Here is a 15,200-nt window from a genome sequence, read left to right as displayed (position 1 = left end):
AATCCTAGGTATCCGAGCCTGAAGTATTATCTTATTGTCAAATATGAATAGGTAGAATGAAATATTATTAGTTACAATGACATCTGGTATATTTTCAAATCAACTTACAGTATTAATCAATGATAAACAGCGTTGCATCAAGCACTCATTGCCTACAATCTGCCTTTACTTTTATTTATTGATCTGAACGATGTTCAAAGAAACATCGGTAACGCCTCTTTTGATTGTTGTCCAAGGACAGACAAAACATATCCGGAAACAAAAGATTGAAAATCTAGTCCTTTCACCAATGCTACAAGTTCAACTCTTTGTTACATCGCAACAAAAATGAAAAATCAAATTAAACCCAAAAGATAAATGTGCATCTTCAGCTTCCTCGAAGTCCGAGATAGATATCAATCTCGAAACATGCAGCTACAACCAATAGCCACCCATGAACATCAGCTGCAATTCGAGAGAGATGCTCAGAGACGTCCTTATACCGAATATGCTCGGAAATTCGGACCGAAATCTCCAGACAGACCTCAGGGAAAGAGTTGGTTAACGCCGTTAGATCCTCTATTTCCAGTAAACTGGGAAAATCAAAGACAGGACGATCGGCATAATATAATCGGAGGGTATCAGAAACAGGAATTGCTTCTTTTTACCACGAGAGAACTGAAGGATTTAGATGCAGTTTGTGACAGACCTTTGAGGGGTAGTACGTTGTCTGGAGGGATTCTGCCAATTTTGCAGAGGGAGAGGTGGGAGGATAAGCCGAGTGATGCGTGGTTGAGGACAGATAGTATACCGATTGTGAGTCTTTCTTATCTTCGTTCTTCGAAAAGCTTGCTAGATGTAATTCTTCTTGAAAGGTTTTCTGGATATCCATCGTTAATGATTCTCTCGAGGGTTAGAGGCATGACCCCGATGGTGGAAAATGGCAATCGAGTAATGATAAAGTTTGGGAGGTCCTCAAACCAATAGTCACACTTGCTTCGCAATTTGTAACGTCTTCTAAAAGTTTACCATGGGTATGATTTATTCCTCTACTTTGTTTCTGCCCTATAGCTAAGCTAAATTGACCGCTTGGCAGTTAGATGCCCTTCTCCTTGGACCACGCGCTCCTGTCCATCCAAATAGATTTCCCCCAGGCTCAAAGATTCTCAAAGAATACCACACCTTCAGCCCTCGAGAAGGCCCATGGACTGTTGAACGCGAAAACGAAGTCGCAGCCGAAAGAGATCGGGTCTTTCGCGGATTGATGAATGAAATGGACTTTATGTGTTCATATTTCTATAGCCATCAGAACGTGAGAGATAACGATCCACCCAATAATGATCCAACATACCCGGTTAAGAAATTTGGAGATGCTTTGGGAGTTTCAACAATCAATACTTGGGAAATGCTCATTAAGAAGAAACCCGGCGCTAAAGTACGTAGCGTTCAAAATTTTGTTAACATGCTTGGTGGTCTTCTATGTGCGCGTCTACGGAGTTAGCTAATTTTCACCGAACTAGTGGCGGGTTCAAATGTTTCTCAACGTCGAATCTTTAGAGCCTATCTTCTTCCAGTACAAAGATCTATCAGACTCCGAATTGGCAGGCATCAGATATCGCTGTGCAAGTACCGTGAGTTTGTCTTGAAGTAAAAGGCTGCCTACTCCTCGTGAACTAATGTAGTGTCAGATTGCACACGAACTTATGCATGCAATAGGCTATTATCAGTCTCTGCATCGTCTCGGTGTTCGTGTTTTTACCAATAACAGAGAAGGATACTTTGGAACGGAACAAAGTGCAGAGCTTGGCTGGAGCTGGCAATGGGCAGTAAGTCAACTTAGTACTTCATATCTTGTGCCTCCTCTCCTCCGGATAATCATTCGAGTTGCTAACATGAAACTTCTGAAACTGTAGATTTTCGGCGGAATTGATCTCAAGAAGCCCATCAATTGGCGGTCCCGTCGTCTCCTGTGTCAATTTGCCGAAACGATGTACCCTTCCTTCACCAGCAAAGCTCACGGCTCCAAGAGTCAACCCATTCTCACAGAACCTCCTATAGAGACATACATTGATTTTCATCCTATTGGCGTCCAATATCTAGAAGACGTTCACACTCAAGACTTTTGGGATCTAATGGTTCGCGGTTTTGGCGGACGCATTTTGAAATACCGCGCGATCAAGGAAGGTACTAGGGTTTTCTACCATCCGGAGTCTGGCGAAACCGGTCCCCCTTTCCTCTATACGGCCAGAGATAGATTGGATCCTGTGGTCCATGATCCGTATGTCAACGACGATGCGATGATGATGCAGGGTATATTGAACATACAGTCGCAGATGGAGACTACGCCGATGGAGAGGCAAGTTTTGGAGTTTTCTGCAAAAATAGCTGAAAGTGCGAAGACTGGGAAAGAATTTTGGGAGAATATGGAATCGCAAGTTAAAGCGGTGGGGAGAATCATAGAGGTATTAGTAGAGAATAAGAACAATAATCGTGGCGGTGAGGGAGAATTGAGATTGATGGATACGGTAATTAAAAACGTGGTGGAGCTGTTAGTTGCGGCTTCGACAAACCACGAAAGAACAGTGGAAATTACCTTGCAGAGAGAGAAGCAACCTGGAGTTTTGGAAGACATCACATCCAAACGAGCGCTTTTAGTTTGGAACAGGGGAGCGAGGGGGTTCAATCGAGAAGTCATTGACAAGATTGGGAAAAAGTCTAGAACTGGAGAACTGGCAATGCAATTGAATCACTCCTATAATCGTCTGGAGAAATGCCAAGCATTATTTTTTACTCCAAGCAGAATGGGAGTGGCAAGTAAATATCCTACAGAACAGAGGGAGTTCGATATGATGCTCGAAGCGACCAAGGCGATGCATAATCTGAAAGATTATGACAAGGCGAGACAGTTATGTTCACAAATATCTTCAAATAAGTACATTGGATCTTTTGCGAAAAGTGCGGCGTCAATGATGGTTGCCAATTGTGAAGCAGAGAAGGCTGGGGGTGCTGAGAAGTTGACAATACCAATCCGACATAAATGTTGGAGGTTACTCACTCAAGGCTTGGAAAGGTTGGTTTGGCTAGAATTAGAGATTGTCCAAGTTTCAGAAGGATGGCAGGAATTATTCCGGGATTACATTGACTGGGGGAAGAAAATAGAAGCGAAGTTGCGGATTGAACAGCAGGATGTTTTGCCCCCGGGGATTGAAGAGACGGGAGAAAGTTCACAGACAGCAAGTAATCGTAGTGGGGGACCGCCTGCAAGAGCGACCACTCAAAAGAGGACGAGGGAAGATGTTAAAGAGTTGGTTGACGAAGTGATGGAAGATGTGGCCTGTCCGGAACCCAACGAATGGAAATCGATGCAGAGAATGAGAGCATACAAGAAAATGAAGCTTGGGACGAGGAATCCAGGTGATACCCCGCCGGAATGAGATAGAGGTGGAAATAGTTTCGGGAAAATAAAGATCCACGCCTAGACCCTCAAAAAAAGCCGTAGAGTCGAGATATTGCTTACTTTATCTCTTTATGGGGCTGACAACCCTGCAGATGAAGCTTTTGCCGGTATAATTTACTAGGTATGATCAGACGCTAATTGATTCAACGGAAGAAATGCTCCTGATAGCTCTGCGATGACATTCAGTAGATCGTGAGAATAAGGACCATGATTTTCAATAGAAAAAACGAAATAGAACTCTCATTTCTGCTTTCAAACATTCAAACACGAAGCTTCTTTTCCCAGTCGCACTTGCCTAACACAAGACTCATATACTCGGCTGTACTTTTGAGTTATATATCATGTAATTTGCCTGACTGAAAACCATTGTTCCTTCCTCAATATTGCATTTCTGTCCTGTAATTACTGAAAAGGAAAGTACGAAATGATAACCAATAAATGAGAACACCGAACATCGACTTTCCCTTCCCTCGATTGTACAAACAAATATTTCACCCAAAGAGAAATAGAGCTCTTCCCATTCTTGGTTAGTATGATTAATATATCATTGCTTACAATTCAACAGTGATGATCAGGACTCATCAAACATCACTCGCATCAACAACACAAAAATTGTGCCCACACCGTTTTGCTAGATTGTGGCAACAACATCTTCATCGATCCTCATAAATTACTTTACAAGACTAGTGAGAACAAGATTTTTGAAACAATGCCTCACAATGATGCTGACTTCTTTGGTTCGAAAAGTAGCGATATCTCACAAAATACCAAATACTTATCCAAAATGCTTATAGCTCCGCCATCTTCACCTCAAACACCCGAGAAAAAGTGCAGATCTCCCAAACGCAGCTTTGAGAAGTCTCCATCACCTTCCCAGATTTCCAAACTAAAGGCGGAATCTTTAAGATGCCTAGGCATTTCATTTGACTTGGCAGAAGAGGAAAAGGAAGCCCGAAACATTCCATCTCCACCAAAAAGACAACGAATGATATGGCATGTGGTCGAAAGAGAGACAGATAACAAGCTTGAAATAACCGGGGACAAACCCAAAGCTCGCGAGAGTCTTCTATCAAGAAGAGCACGACAAACTTTGGAGGGAAACCGCAGACCAAAGCTAGCGATTAGGAAAAAAGAGGAACTAGATGTCATTGCTACCACTCCGTTAAGAAGCATTGCAGGCGAAACTTGTTGTGAAAATGATTCCGCTGCGGAGAACAGAGGCATGAATCAGGTCACTGGCAAGGTGGAAGTGAAATTGCTGTCTAGTTTGACTGAAGAAAGCAGGGAGGGAAAAGAAACAAAAGATGACCTTCCGGTCCTCGTCAAACTTTGCAGGGGCTTGGAAGAGCCTCAAGTATCTCCAAAGATTGAACAAATGAGATCAAGCAGTGGATTTGATAATCATTCGACTACTCTTGAAATAGACTTGTTTGGTGGAAATGAAAACATGGTCAAAGGCATCGAATTTGTTTCCCGAGGCCCAGAAAACAATAGGCCCATTGCACAAGAAAAGGAAGATTCGGAAACTTATTTGAAGTTTCTCGAGCTATTTTACAGCCAGAAAGAAACAGGAACTAAGAAGGAGATCGAAGAATTAGCCCTCATCATTGAGAGCGTAAAGCGTATGTTTATGAGCGGAAAACTGGATAGACAATTGCGGAAGATTGATGACAGAAAGACGCGGGATGAAATGTATCTTAAGGCCTTGGAGTCTTTGGGCGAAAAGACAGGAACAGAGCCTAACAAAAGAACCGAAGACATGAGGCTCATGATTGAGATCTTTAAATCTATTCGAAGCGGACAGTTGGCGAAGGACTTACAAACACTGCGAGAAATTTTCGAAGCGTGTCGGAAAGGCTTGGACCGGTTAATTAGAGAGGCAGAAGAGGCTTATGCGAGGAAGAATCAGGAAGAACAACCTAGTTCGCCCACTTCATCCAGGGTTTCTGCTTCTTCTAAAAATGACTGCCAAGATGGTGTACCTTTAGCAAAGGAATATGAAGCTATCACAACAAATGACATACAAGACAAGAATGTCGGAGGGGTTGAATCAATAGGAAATTCTTCGGAGAAGATCTTGAGAGAGCCAGTTTGGGGGGCCATGAAGTCTCGATGGGGAGAAGATTTCCCATTGCCTGCAGATTTCGACGATGAAGCTGCTATGCTGCAACAAGCTTTTATTCAATCAAACTATGACGAGTTTATAAGATTAAAGGGCTATCGAGATACCTCTTGCTCAACGGCTTCTGCAAACGACATCATCAGCAAGAAACATAATATCATCACCATAGAAAGCTCTGAGAAGGTGAACGAAGAAAACAATGAAGACATTAGCCCCGAATACCAACAGGACGCTGATGATGAGAATTCTGATACATCTGAGTCTGAATCTGCCCACTATAGTGCCTATATTAGCGATGAAGAAACCGAAATCGGCACAAAAGAAACAAGCGAAATAGGAAATTTGACTGAAATGAAGGATATTTCAGTTGCATCGATCGAGTGCGTAATAAAGGACCTTCTCATTGCTACTGCAGAGCAATTGAAACAAGATTTTACAAGTATGTTTCAGAAGAAGTGTTGTGAATCAACTGGGAAAGGATCCGATAATTCCATGGACGAAATGTTTATCGCGACTACTGTAGCCGTGGTCAGAAGATCATTCCAATTTTTGAAGTTGGACGCATTTGGTGAGGCATTGAAAAAAGCAACGGAAGAAGTATTGGCAGAGGAAAAAGTAAAAGAGCGTCGCTGTGCCACTTCATCTGAATCCACAGCCTCTATCGAACAAAAAATCTTCAAGAAGTGGGCTATCGCCTATCCAGAGGCCATTCCAATACGCTCCTTTGAATTCATGCGAGCCATCGATATCCTTATCTCCCTCACAAGGTCTACTCCCTACAACCATGCTATCCTTGAAGACACCCCTGAATGTATGTACGATGCGTTAGTAGTTTATATACAATACTACTTGGACACGTGCACCAACAGAAAGTGCATAGAAATTGTTGAGGGACATTCTCTTGATCAACAGATTCAATGGATCAGAGAAATGCACTCTTTTGTTTATTGGTGGAAGGAGGTGTCTGAGGAATTTAAAGGAATATGGGGAAAAGGAGTACTGAATGAGGAGGTTCTAAAGAACTTTGATGTATATGGAGGTAATTGGAATGAGGATGAGGCTGGAAGAGATTAAAATTTGTGTATGGGAGGTTTGTGAATATGGCAGCAGGATGACTGCCGCCACTGCTCTACTCTAAGATTGTTTTAAAGCTTATTAAAGAGTGTCTTTATTGACGCAACACTTGTAGTTCTTAACATTCAACGAAAAATGAAATATAATTTACCTTTATGTTTCTTGTGTTCCCATCTTCCAGTTGTTTTCAAAGAGGTTTGCCTCAAGGTCAACAATTTCAACTCCTGCCATTAAGATGATTATCTCGTATTCCAATTTTGATCTGGCGTGAGTCAAAAACGCGCTATTACGCTTTGTTGTTGCTGTTGTTGTTGTGAGAAGAAATACTGTTGATTAGAGTTTTGATTTCATAAACTTTACAAGAAACTCGGAAATCTGTACAGTCACCTGATAGTCACGTGATACAGTGCTTCTATCGGTGTCTTCGTCGAACCTTGAAAGCTCGTGCAGACAGGATCCAGAAACATATGATGTGATCATCTTGAGCATCTTGATCTATGATCGATCCTATATACATGCTTTTTCCAATTGCATTACGGATCCCAGTTAATATCCATTTCCTCGGAAGTCATTATGCCGATTTTCACAAACTCAAAAGGAATCAATCTCCAACCGAATATCCACAACACATCCATCACAACACTTTTACAAGCAAATCCAAGTATCTAAACGTACCTAGGAATGATCTGCAGAGAGTATCCAAGTATGCTTTCACCGCAAACCTCCTCACGCCAAGTTACACGCCGGCAATGGCGTACATGTTTGCATCTCCCCTGTCCGCTAACCTTACCCCGCATTCTACATTAGCGACTCCTATGACAGGTATAGATCATGATGATCATCCAGAACAAAGTAATAAATCCAAGTGAACACGAAGAGATGCACAGATGAGGGGGCATTGTAACGTCGTATGGTGTCGTGGACAATTCAGGTAAGTGGATACTTCGGGTCTGTATAAACAAGTTGGAGAAAGATATGAAAGATGCCTATACCCCAGGAATTTGGGGACTGTTATCTTCTGTTCGAAATTGAGTCTCGCGTTTTGAGGTTTCTTCATATCGAAACGATAATCATGGGGGTTTTATCACAATGGAGGGCTTTACTCGTGAGTCTGGTAGTGGTGGCAGATATCGGAGTTGGAAGTCAAATAGAGAAGGAATTTGATGTTTTTAAATATGTCGATCCATTCATTGGAACTGCGAAGGGAGGTATGGTCTGCTCATTTCCTGAGATGTGCTGAAATCGTTACTGACATACCAGCAGGCCATGTGTTTCCTGGAGCGACTCTACCCTTCGGTAAGCTTTATTGACTCCTCCCTTGATGATTTGAGCTCATAAATTTCAAGGTATGGCAAAAGCAGTTGCCGATGTGAACAATCCCGATGAAAAGCAAGGAGGGTTTGCCTCAGATAATTCCGATATCACTGGATTCTCCCATATGCATGATTCCGGCACGGGTGGTGTGAGTAACACTACTTGTGAGAAAATTACCTCTTTACTGACCCAAAACGCAAGTCACCATCACTTGGAAACTTCCCATTATTTCCACAAACAGGTTGTCCTGGAGATATCTTGAATAATTGTTTCTTCACCAAAACCGATCGAGCATCGAGAAGAATTAATGGAACTGCCGAGGCCCATCCAGGATACTTTGCCGTATCGTTAAATACTTCGATTCATACGGAAGCGACTGTCACAAATCATACCGCACTGTATCGTTTTACTTTTCCTTCGAATTCGTCGTCTAATGATTCGTATTCCACTCAACAGCCTCTACCTTATAGTCCACTTATCTTAGTAGATCTGACGGATTTGCCGGAGTCTCGTTCAAATGGTTCGGTCCAAGTCGATCCAGATACCGGAAGACTTTCTGGAACCGGAACATTCAATCCTTCATTTGGAATTGGAAGCTATGATTTACATTTTTGTGCCGATTTTAAAGGTGCAGAAATTCGAGACACGGGAGTTTTCATAAACAATCGTGCCGGAAGTGAACCCAAGAATCTCAGTGTTACGCCCGATGGCATAAATTCACCTCCTCTTCCAGCGGGAGCCTGGACACAATTCAAAGCACCAGCCAACAACCAAATCCTTGCTCGAGTAGGCATTTCATTCATCAGCATCTCGAAAGCTTGTCAGAATGCCGAGAACGAAATACCAGATTTTGACTTCGAGAAAGTGTTGACTGCTGCTGAAGATGTGTGGAGAGAAAAACTTTCGGTTATCAGTGTTGATGCTACAGGTGTTAGTGATGAACTCCAAACTGTTTTTTGGTCCGGTGCTTACAGGGCTATGATTTCACCACAAGATTACACGGGGGAGAATCCATTGTGGGACAGCGATGAACCTTATTATGATTCTTATTATTGTATTTGGGATTCTTTTAGAAGTATCCATCCATTGTTGACTTTGTTGGATCCATATAGTCAGACACAGATGGTGAGAAGTTTGATTGATGTTTATCGTCATGAAGGTTTGTTCCTAAAATCATTATTTTGGTAGAATTGCTCTCTAACATGTATTCCAGGAAAACTCCCGGATTGTCGAATGTCGCTTTGTAAAGGATTTACCCAAGGAGGCTCGAATGCAGATATTGTTTTAGCAGATTCTTATGTCAAGAATATCACTCAAGACGTGGACTGGGCAACGGGCTATGAAGCAGTAGTATCTGATGCTGAAGGTACGTCTGTCAAGATACATCTCATGTTCATGTGACTAAAGAAATATAGATGAGCCAGCAGACTGGTCCATAGAAGGTCGAGGTGGCCTTACTAGCTGGAAAAATCTCGGCTACATTCCCACCGATGACTTCGATCCTTACGGAGTAGGACCTATGACCCGCTCGATCTCTCGAACAGTAGAGTATGCCTACAACGATTTCTGCATTGCCGAAATAGCCCGGGGACTCGGCCAAACCGGTGACGTAGAAAAATATCTCGGACGCGCCGAGAATTGGAAAAACATGTACAAAGCCGACCAAACCTCCTTCGTCAACGGATCCACCGACGCACCCGACTCCGTCGTCGACACCGGCTTCACCGGGTTTCTCCAACCCCGCTATCTAAACGGAACATTCGGCTACCAAGACCCCACCCTCTGTTCCCCCCTCTACAACTTCACATCCTGCTACCTCAACCCCAACGGCCACGAAACGTACGAAGGCAGTTCCTGGATGTACACATTTTTCGTACCTCAAGACATGGCTTCCCTAATCACCACTCTCGGCGGCCCCTCCCTCTTCATCTCCCGCCTCTCCTATCTACACACCTCAGGCCTCCTCTACATCGGCGACGAACAAGCCTTCCTCCCCGTCTTCCAATTTCACTACGCCGGACGCCCCGGTCTTTCCGCCTCCTTCTCTCACTTCTACATCCCCTCCCAATTCAACACCACGGTCGCCGGTATCGCCGGAAACGACGATTCCGGCGCCATGGGCTCCTTCACCACGCTTTCCATGATGGGTCTCTGGCCCGTCTCAGGCCAAAATGTCTACCTCATCACCCCTCCCTATTTCCCAGAAGTGAGCGTCAAGAATGGACAATCGGGCAAAGTGGCCACGATCAGAAATATTAATTTCGATAGCGGATACGAGAATATATATATCCAGAGCGCGACACTTGATGGGGAGACGTGGACCAAGAATTGGGTGACGCATGATTTTTGGTTGGAGGGAGGAGTCTTGGAGTTAACGCTGGGGAGGAATGAAAGTGCTTGGGGGACGAGGGATGAGGATTTACCGCCGAGTGCGTCGACGACGGTGTGGTAGGGTTGGATGAGGAGAGGGAATGTTAATGGATGGTGAGGGAGGGGAATGGGAGATGCAATGTTGTTATCAATATGAATTATCACGCGTGTATTAAATTTGAGTTTGAAACACACCAGTAGCTAGGTAGCTTTCTGTTATGTTGCTAGTAAAAATTAAAAAAAACTATCAGAGGACGCAAAAGATATATAGCAAACGATGTTGAATAAACAATCTCAATGTTGTCTTTTTTATCCAACGCTTTGTAGGTCCGAAGTTTCATATTCTCAAAGTCTCATTCAACTTCTTTTTATATCATCCAATCAAATATCATACATACATGTATAAATTCATTCCGTGATCTTGGGTCTTTTGACCCTTTGGCCCGTCGCTTTTCCATTGCCTCTACCTCTTCCCCTGCCTTTTCCTTTTCCTCTTCCCTTTCCTTTCTCCGAACCCACTGTTTTTGGTTTGGAACCTATTGAGCCCTCTCCATTCTCCTCCTCCTCCTCCTCCTCATCGTCATCATCATCACCATAATCATCTGCGTCATTGTATTCTTTTTCAACATCCGCATCTTCATCCTCGCCTCCCTCATCTCCATTTACCTCATCCGCCACTCTTTTCCTTCCCTTTCCCTTTTTACTCGCGTCTCTTTTCGCTTGCGCCTCCACACTCAATTCATTCTTCTTCGCCCACTCCCTCGCATTATCCGCAAAGGTACCTCTATCCTTCAATGAATTCGCTGCTCCACCCCTCTTCTTCGCCTTCAATTTTCCCACTGCTTCTCTCATCCTCTTGCTCCCCTTTTCCCTGCCCTCCCCCCCACCACCTCCCACTCCCCCCACCCCAACACCACCCTCAAAATATCTCGTAATATTACTCTGCGTGCCCTCCGTTTCCCGTCGATTCATATCCCTAATCACCGGCACCAGAATTTCATCCACCCGTTCTTGACTCCAACCCACCGTAGTCATCAAGAATTCTCTCAATTGTCCTAGATCTGGGACTCCCCATTGGAAAGCCTCGGCCGCACTATCAACATCCGGTTTGAGATATGCTTCTGTGACCGCCTGACTGGGGAATGCGGGGGGTAGGAAGAGTTTCGTCGCTTGTGAGCGACGGAACTTTTTGCGGAAGAGTGTTGGTTCGCTTGCGAGTGGAGGGGTCGTAAGAGGATTTTGAACGAGGGACCACCATTCTTTGAATTCTTCCAGACCAGCATGAGATGGAAATTCCGAGAGTATCTCGACAGCGGTGACGGGTCCAATACCTGGAATTCCTTCCGTGTAATCGGAGCCTAATAAATGAGCTATTGAAATAAGTTGATCTCTCGAAAGGGAAAGTTCTTTTTCCAGATCCGATGAGAGGTAACACTCAACGAGCTTATTGGAATTAAATAAATTTTTATAAACTCTCGTCCCACCAAAAAGAAAGATATCCGAATCATCAGTCACAATGCCATCCACAAGACCCAGACGGACAAGCTCAGCACATTGAGCTTCTGCTTCCATTGGTGCCGTGATGTAAGGAATACCGAAGAGACGGAGTAGAGCTTGACATTCTGTGATCATGATATGAGATACCTCATCTGCATCTCTACGATCTTTCTTTTGCTGACTTCGCAATGCTTTGAGTTCTTGCTCGTATGAATCATGGTTTTCTTTTTCGGATTTGTTGTTTAGGGTACTGGCAAATCGAGCATGTTCTTCTGCTTCGATGGCCAGTTGGGTCATCAGTTCTTCTTCTTCCGGATCACTAAAATCGAATTCATCTGGAATCGCTTCAGCTTCTTGACGATCATATGCATCGTCAAAAGGTGGCTCGTCGGATACAGTTGGTCCAGATAGCAAGGTAGATATAGCATCTGTCATTTGAACATCTTCAAACACTGGAGACGGACTTTTTCTTGCAGAAATCGATAATTGTGTAGGTTCAGTTGCTTGAACATCAGGAAGAGCCACATCTTCGAAAACAGGAGACGGTGATTTTGATTTCGAAGAAGACACTTCTAGGCTCTCTTCAACGGGAGGTACGGATTCTGAAGCCTTGTTAGACTTAGGAGCAACATCCCCATGATCACTCTCCGACCACTCTACCAGTTCATCAGACTCCCCTAACATATCAACCGTATCATCTACACGAGATGCTGCAGAAGGCCGTCTATCTTGAGGAACATCAGACTGCGGCGGTTGAGCTTTAACAGCTTCCGCCAAATCATCCATACTATGATCGGCAATATTAGGCGTGGGAGCTTTATCCAAAACTTCCAAATCACTATCATTATCATCATCAGAGTCTACATGAATAACCCCATGATCACGTTGAAAAATCCTCTCGTCTTCTTCCGCTCTTTCACGATCTTTCGCGTTCAGTTCTTGATCTTTCTTACGCTGCTGTTGAACTTGTGATCTGATATCATCATTGTCAATCAACCATGGAGGTAATGGTTTCGCTTTTTCTTCTTCGTCTTCTTTCTCGAAACCACCAGCCAGTTCCTCTTCATCTTCCTCTAGTGGTTCTTCAGCTAACTCTTCTGGTTTCTTCTTGCCGAATAAAGAGGATTTAAATTTAATACTCTCAAACGGCAATGGTCCATCGAAAGGATTCTTTTGGTTCACAACAACTGGTGCTGCTTGACGGACTTTTTCCGGTGCCTTTTGTGTCCTTGCTTTCCTCAATGCGGATTGAAAATCCATATCGCTATCACTATCACTATCCATCTTCTCAGTCTCTTCTTTCCGTTTCGGCACAGCAGCGTTAGCTCTATTATTAACCATATGAGCAATCATTTTTCCACTAGACTTAGTGAGAGGTCTAGCATCTGCTACTGCTCTTTGCTCATATTCTGGCATTGGGACATCCTCATATGGATCATCTCCCTCTTCTTCTGTCTCTTCCCGGCCATGGCCCTTTTGGAGTGATAGTTCAATGGCTCGATTTAGATGGTCATCCTCGTCAAGTCCTACATCCTCATCTTGATCTTGTTGTAACGACATAGCAATCGCGCGATTGATATCTTCATCCTCGTCATCGTAAGTTGGATTCAAGGAGCTGGGTCCCGGTTGTCCGGCCACATCATCCACAAAAAGAGAATCCGGATCCTCAGATGGCATTCGTGTAGGTTTTGAATTCGATTTATTCCTCGAGTTGGAGTACTCTTTCCTCCTTTCAGCAACTTCTCTGGCTTGAAAATCGCTGTAAGTCATATTCCTCCCATCATCTTTCGCTTTCGGGAGCCGATTTAATCCTTCAACAGGAACATCCTCGAAATCATCTTCCTCAGATTCAGACACCAAGTCCACCTTATTATTTTTCCGATCATAATCATCAACATCGATCGGTTTATTCCTATCTCCCACTCCTTTTTCCAAAGAGACCACGCCTAAAGCCCAACCACCTTCAACCCCATCATTCTTGACCAGAACGTACTCCCTTCCCCTCTCCCCCGCAATTCTACTTGTCCCATTAACCCCAAACATCTGCTCCTCCGAATTCATTCCATTCAGATTCATCAATCTCTGCGTCAACTCATTTCTCTCCCTAACTCTCTCAATTTGGAATTTCGAGAATGCCATCCTATCTGGAAACATTTCTTCCAATTGCTCCTTACTCAACCCCATTCTCAATCGACTCCTCAACCTCGCCGCATTCAAAATATTATACCGATCCCCCGCTGGTAAACTCATGAAAAACTCCCCATTGAAATCGATCTTACTAAAATCATATAAATTCACATCTTCTCCATTATGAAATTGTCTCGCATATTCTTCCAATTCCTCTGCCGACATGATTCTCGGATCTTCCGGTCGTCCCATCCCTTCTATACCATTTGTCAATTCGGGTAAATGATATGCGTCCTTTTTGTAGAATTTTCGAGTCGTTTGGACCTGTTGCTCCGACATCCCTATCTCATCCACATATGCTAATTGTTCTTCCGGCACCACTTCTTCTTCTTCGACAGGTCTGCTTCGTCCTTCCCTCTCCCTCCTCTTCCTCTCACTATCTTCCTCCTCCGCTCTCCTCTTCATCTGTACCCCCAAAAGCCTCCCTGCAGTCCGAACAGCATCTTCCCTCCTCCCCTCTCTTCTCCTCTTCCTCCCCAATACCGTTTGACGTTTCAATATGGGCGCGCCACCATCAAACACAAAAACGGGTTTAATGCCATGAAACAAAAGTTTGCATATCCTGCGAAAGAATCCCACGATATGCGAATTGCGAAGCGCATTTCCTTCTTTATCGCGCACGGCTTTGAGGAATTGGTAGATCCAGATTGAGGCGTCGACGGCGAGTCGTTTGCGGTTGAGAGCTGGGAGGGGAGTTGGACGAGCGCAGGGTTGCACGATGGTCCAGAGTCCGGTGACACCCATGGTGAGGGTGTTGGGTTCTTACGTTCGTAGATAGATTGGATATCGGGATTGTGATTCGCAGATCAAGAAGTTCGTCTAGACAACCTTGATCGTGTGAGAGCAGAAGTAATTGAAGTCGGGTAGAATGAATAAGAACTCTGAATCCTCAGCTACACCCTTATGTGATGGTAATATATTCATCCCATGTCAAAAAAGAGCGTTTCAAAATTCACAGATTCTCATCTCCTCAATCCAGGTTTAAATAACAATCACAACTAACTTCATAAATCTTAGATTCCACATCTGACTTCTGCCTTTACTTCCCACCTCATCTCACCAAACGCTAACCGCGTAATGACGCACATAGTCCACGTTCCCACGTGACTATCATTCCAGCTTATCTTATCGCAAAACCCACCAAACCCATTCTCTAGTATGCATCCTTAATTCCCCTCCAAAACACTCCTCTGCTTTCTC

The 15,200-nt window shown here is 43.9% G+C and overlaps 4 protein-coding genes across 4 annotated transcripts; 3 read left to right on the top strand and 1 right to left on the bottom strand.

Moving 5' to 3' along the window:
- Window positions 1-408: 408 nt before the first annotated feature.
- Bfra_007503 (uncharacterized protein) lies at window positions 409-3,413 on the top strand (the record flags this gene model as incomplete). Its single annotated transcript, XM_037337875.1, has 6 exons — window positions 409-795; window positions 897-1,013; window positions 1,076-1,414; window positions 1,500-1,610; window positions 1,668-1,805; window positions 1,893-3,413. 6 exons carry the CDS (start codon window positions 409-411, stop codon window positions 3,411-3,413), a joined length of 2,613 nt encoding a protein of 870 aa, XP_037187255.1.
- Window positions 3,414-4,145: 732 nt separating this feature from the next.
- Bfra_007502 (uncharacterized protein) lies at window positions 4,146-6,632 on the top strand (the record flags this gene model as incomplete). The annotated part of the gene is made up of 1 exon (XM_037337874.1): window positions 4,146-6,632. The coding sequence occupies one exon, from the start codon at window positions 4,146-4,148 to the stop codon at window positions 6,630-6,632; it is 2,487 nt and encodes an 828-aa protein (XP_037187254.1).
- Window positions 6,633-7,614: 982 nt separating this feature from the next.
- Bfra_007501 (putative alpha subfamily protein) lies at window positions 7,615-10,398 on the top strand (the record flags this gene model as incomplete). Its single annotated transcript, XM_037337873.1, has 6 exons — window positions 7,615-7,840; window positions 7,896-7,928; window positions 7,979-8,094; window positions 8,148-9,105; window positions 9,160-9,312; window positions 9,362-10,398. The coding sequence occupies 6 exons, from the start codon at window positions 7,615-7,617 to the stop codon at window positions 10,396-10,398; spliced, it is 2,523 nt and encodes an 840-aa protein (XP_037187253.1).
- Window positions 10,399-10,724: 326 nt separating this feature from the next.
- Bfra_007500 (putative dna excision repair protein) lies at window positions 10,725-14,744 on the bottom strand (the record flags this gene model as incomplete). Its single annotated transcript, XM_037337872.1, has 1 exon — window positions 10,725-14,744. The coding sequence occupies one exon, from the start codon at window positions 14,742-14,744 to the stop codon at window positions 10,725-10,727; it is 4,020 nt and encodes a 1,339-aa protein (XP_037187252.1).
- Between the last annotated feature and the right edge of the window lie 456 nt (window positions 14,745-15,200).

Source organism: Botrytis fragariae (assembly GCF_013461495.1).
Source record: "Botrytis fragariae strain BVB16 chromosome Unknown tig00000795, whole genome shotgun sequence".
In the NCBI taxonomy this organism is placed as follows: Eukaryota; Fungi; Ascomycota; class Leotiomycetes; order Helotiales; family Sclerotiniaceae; genus Botrytis; species Botrytis fragariae.
Note: the sequence above shows the minus strand (reverse complement) of the source record. Positions and strands in the feature narration are given on the sequence as shown.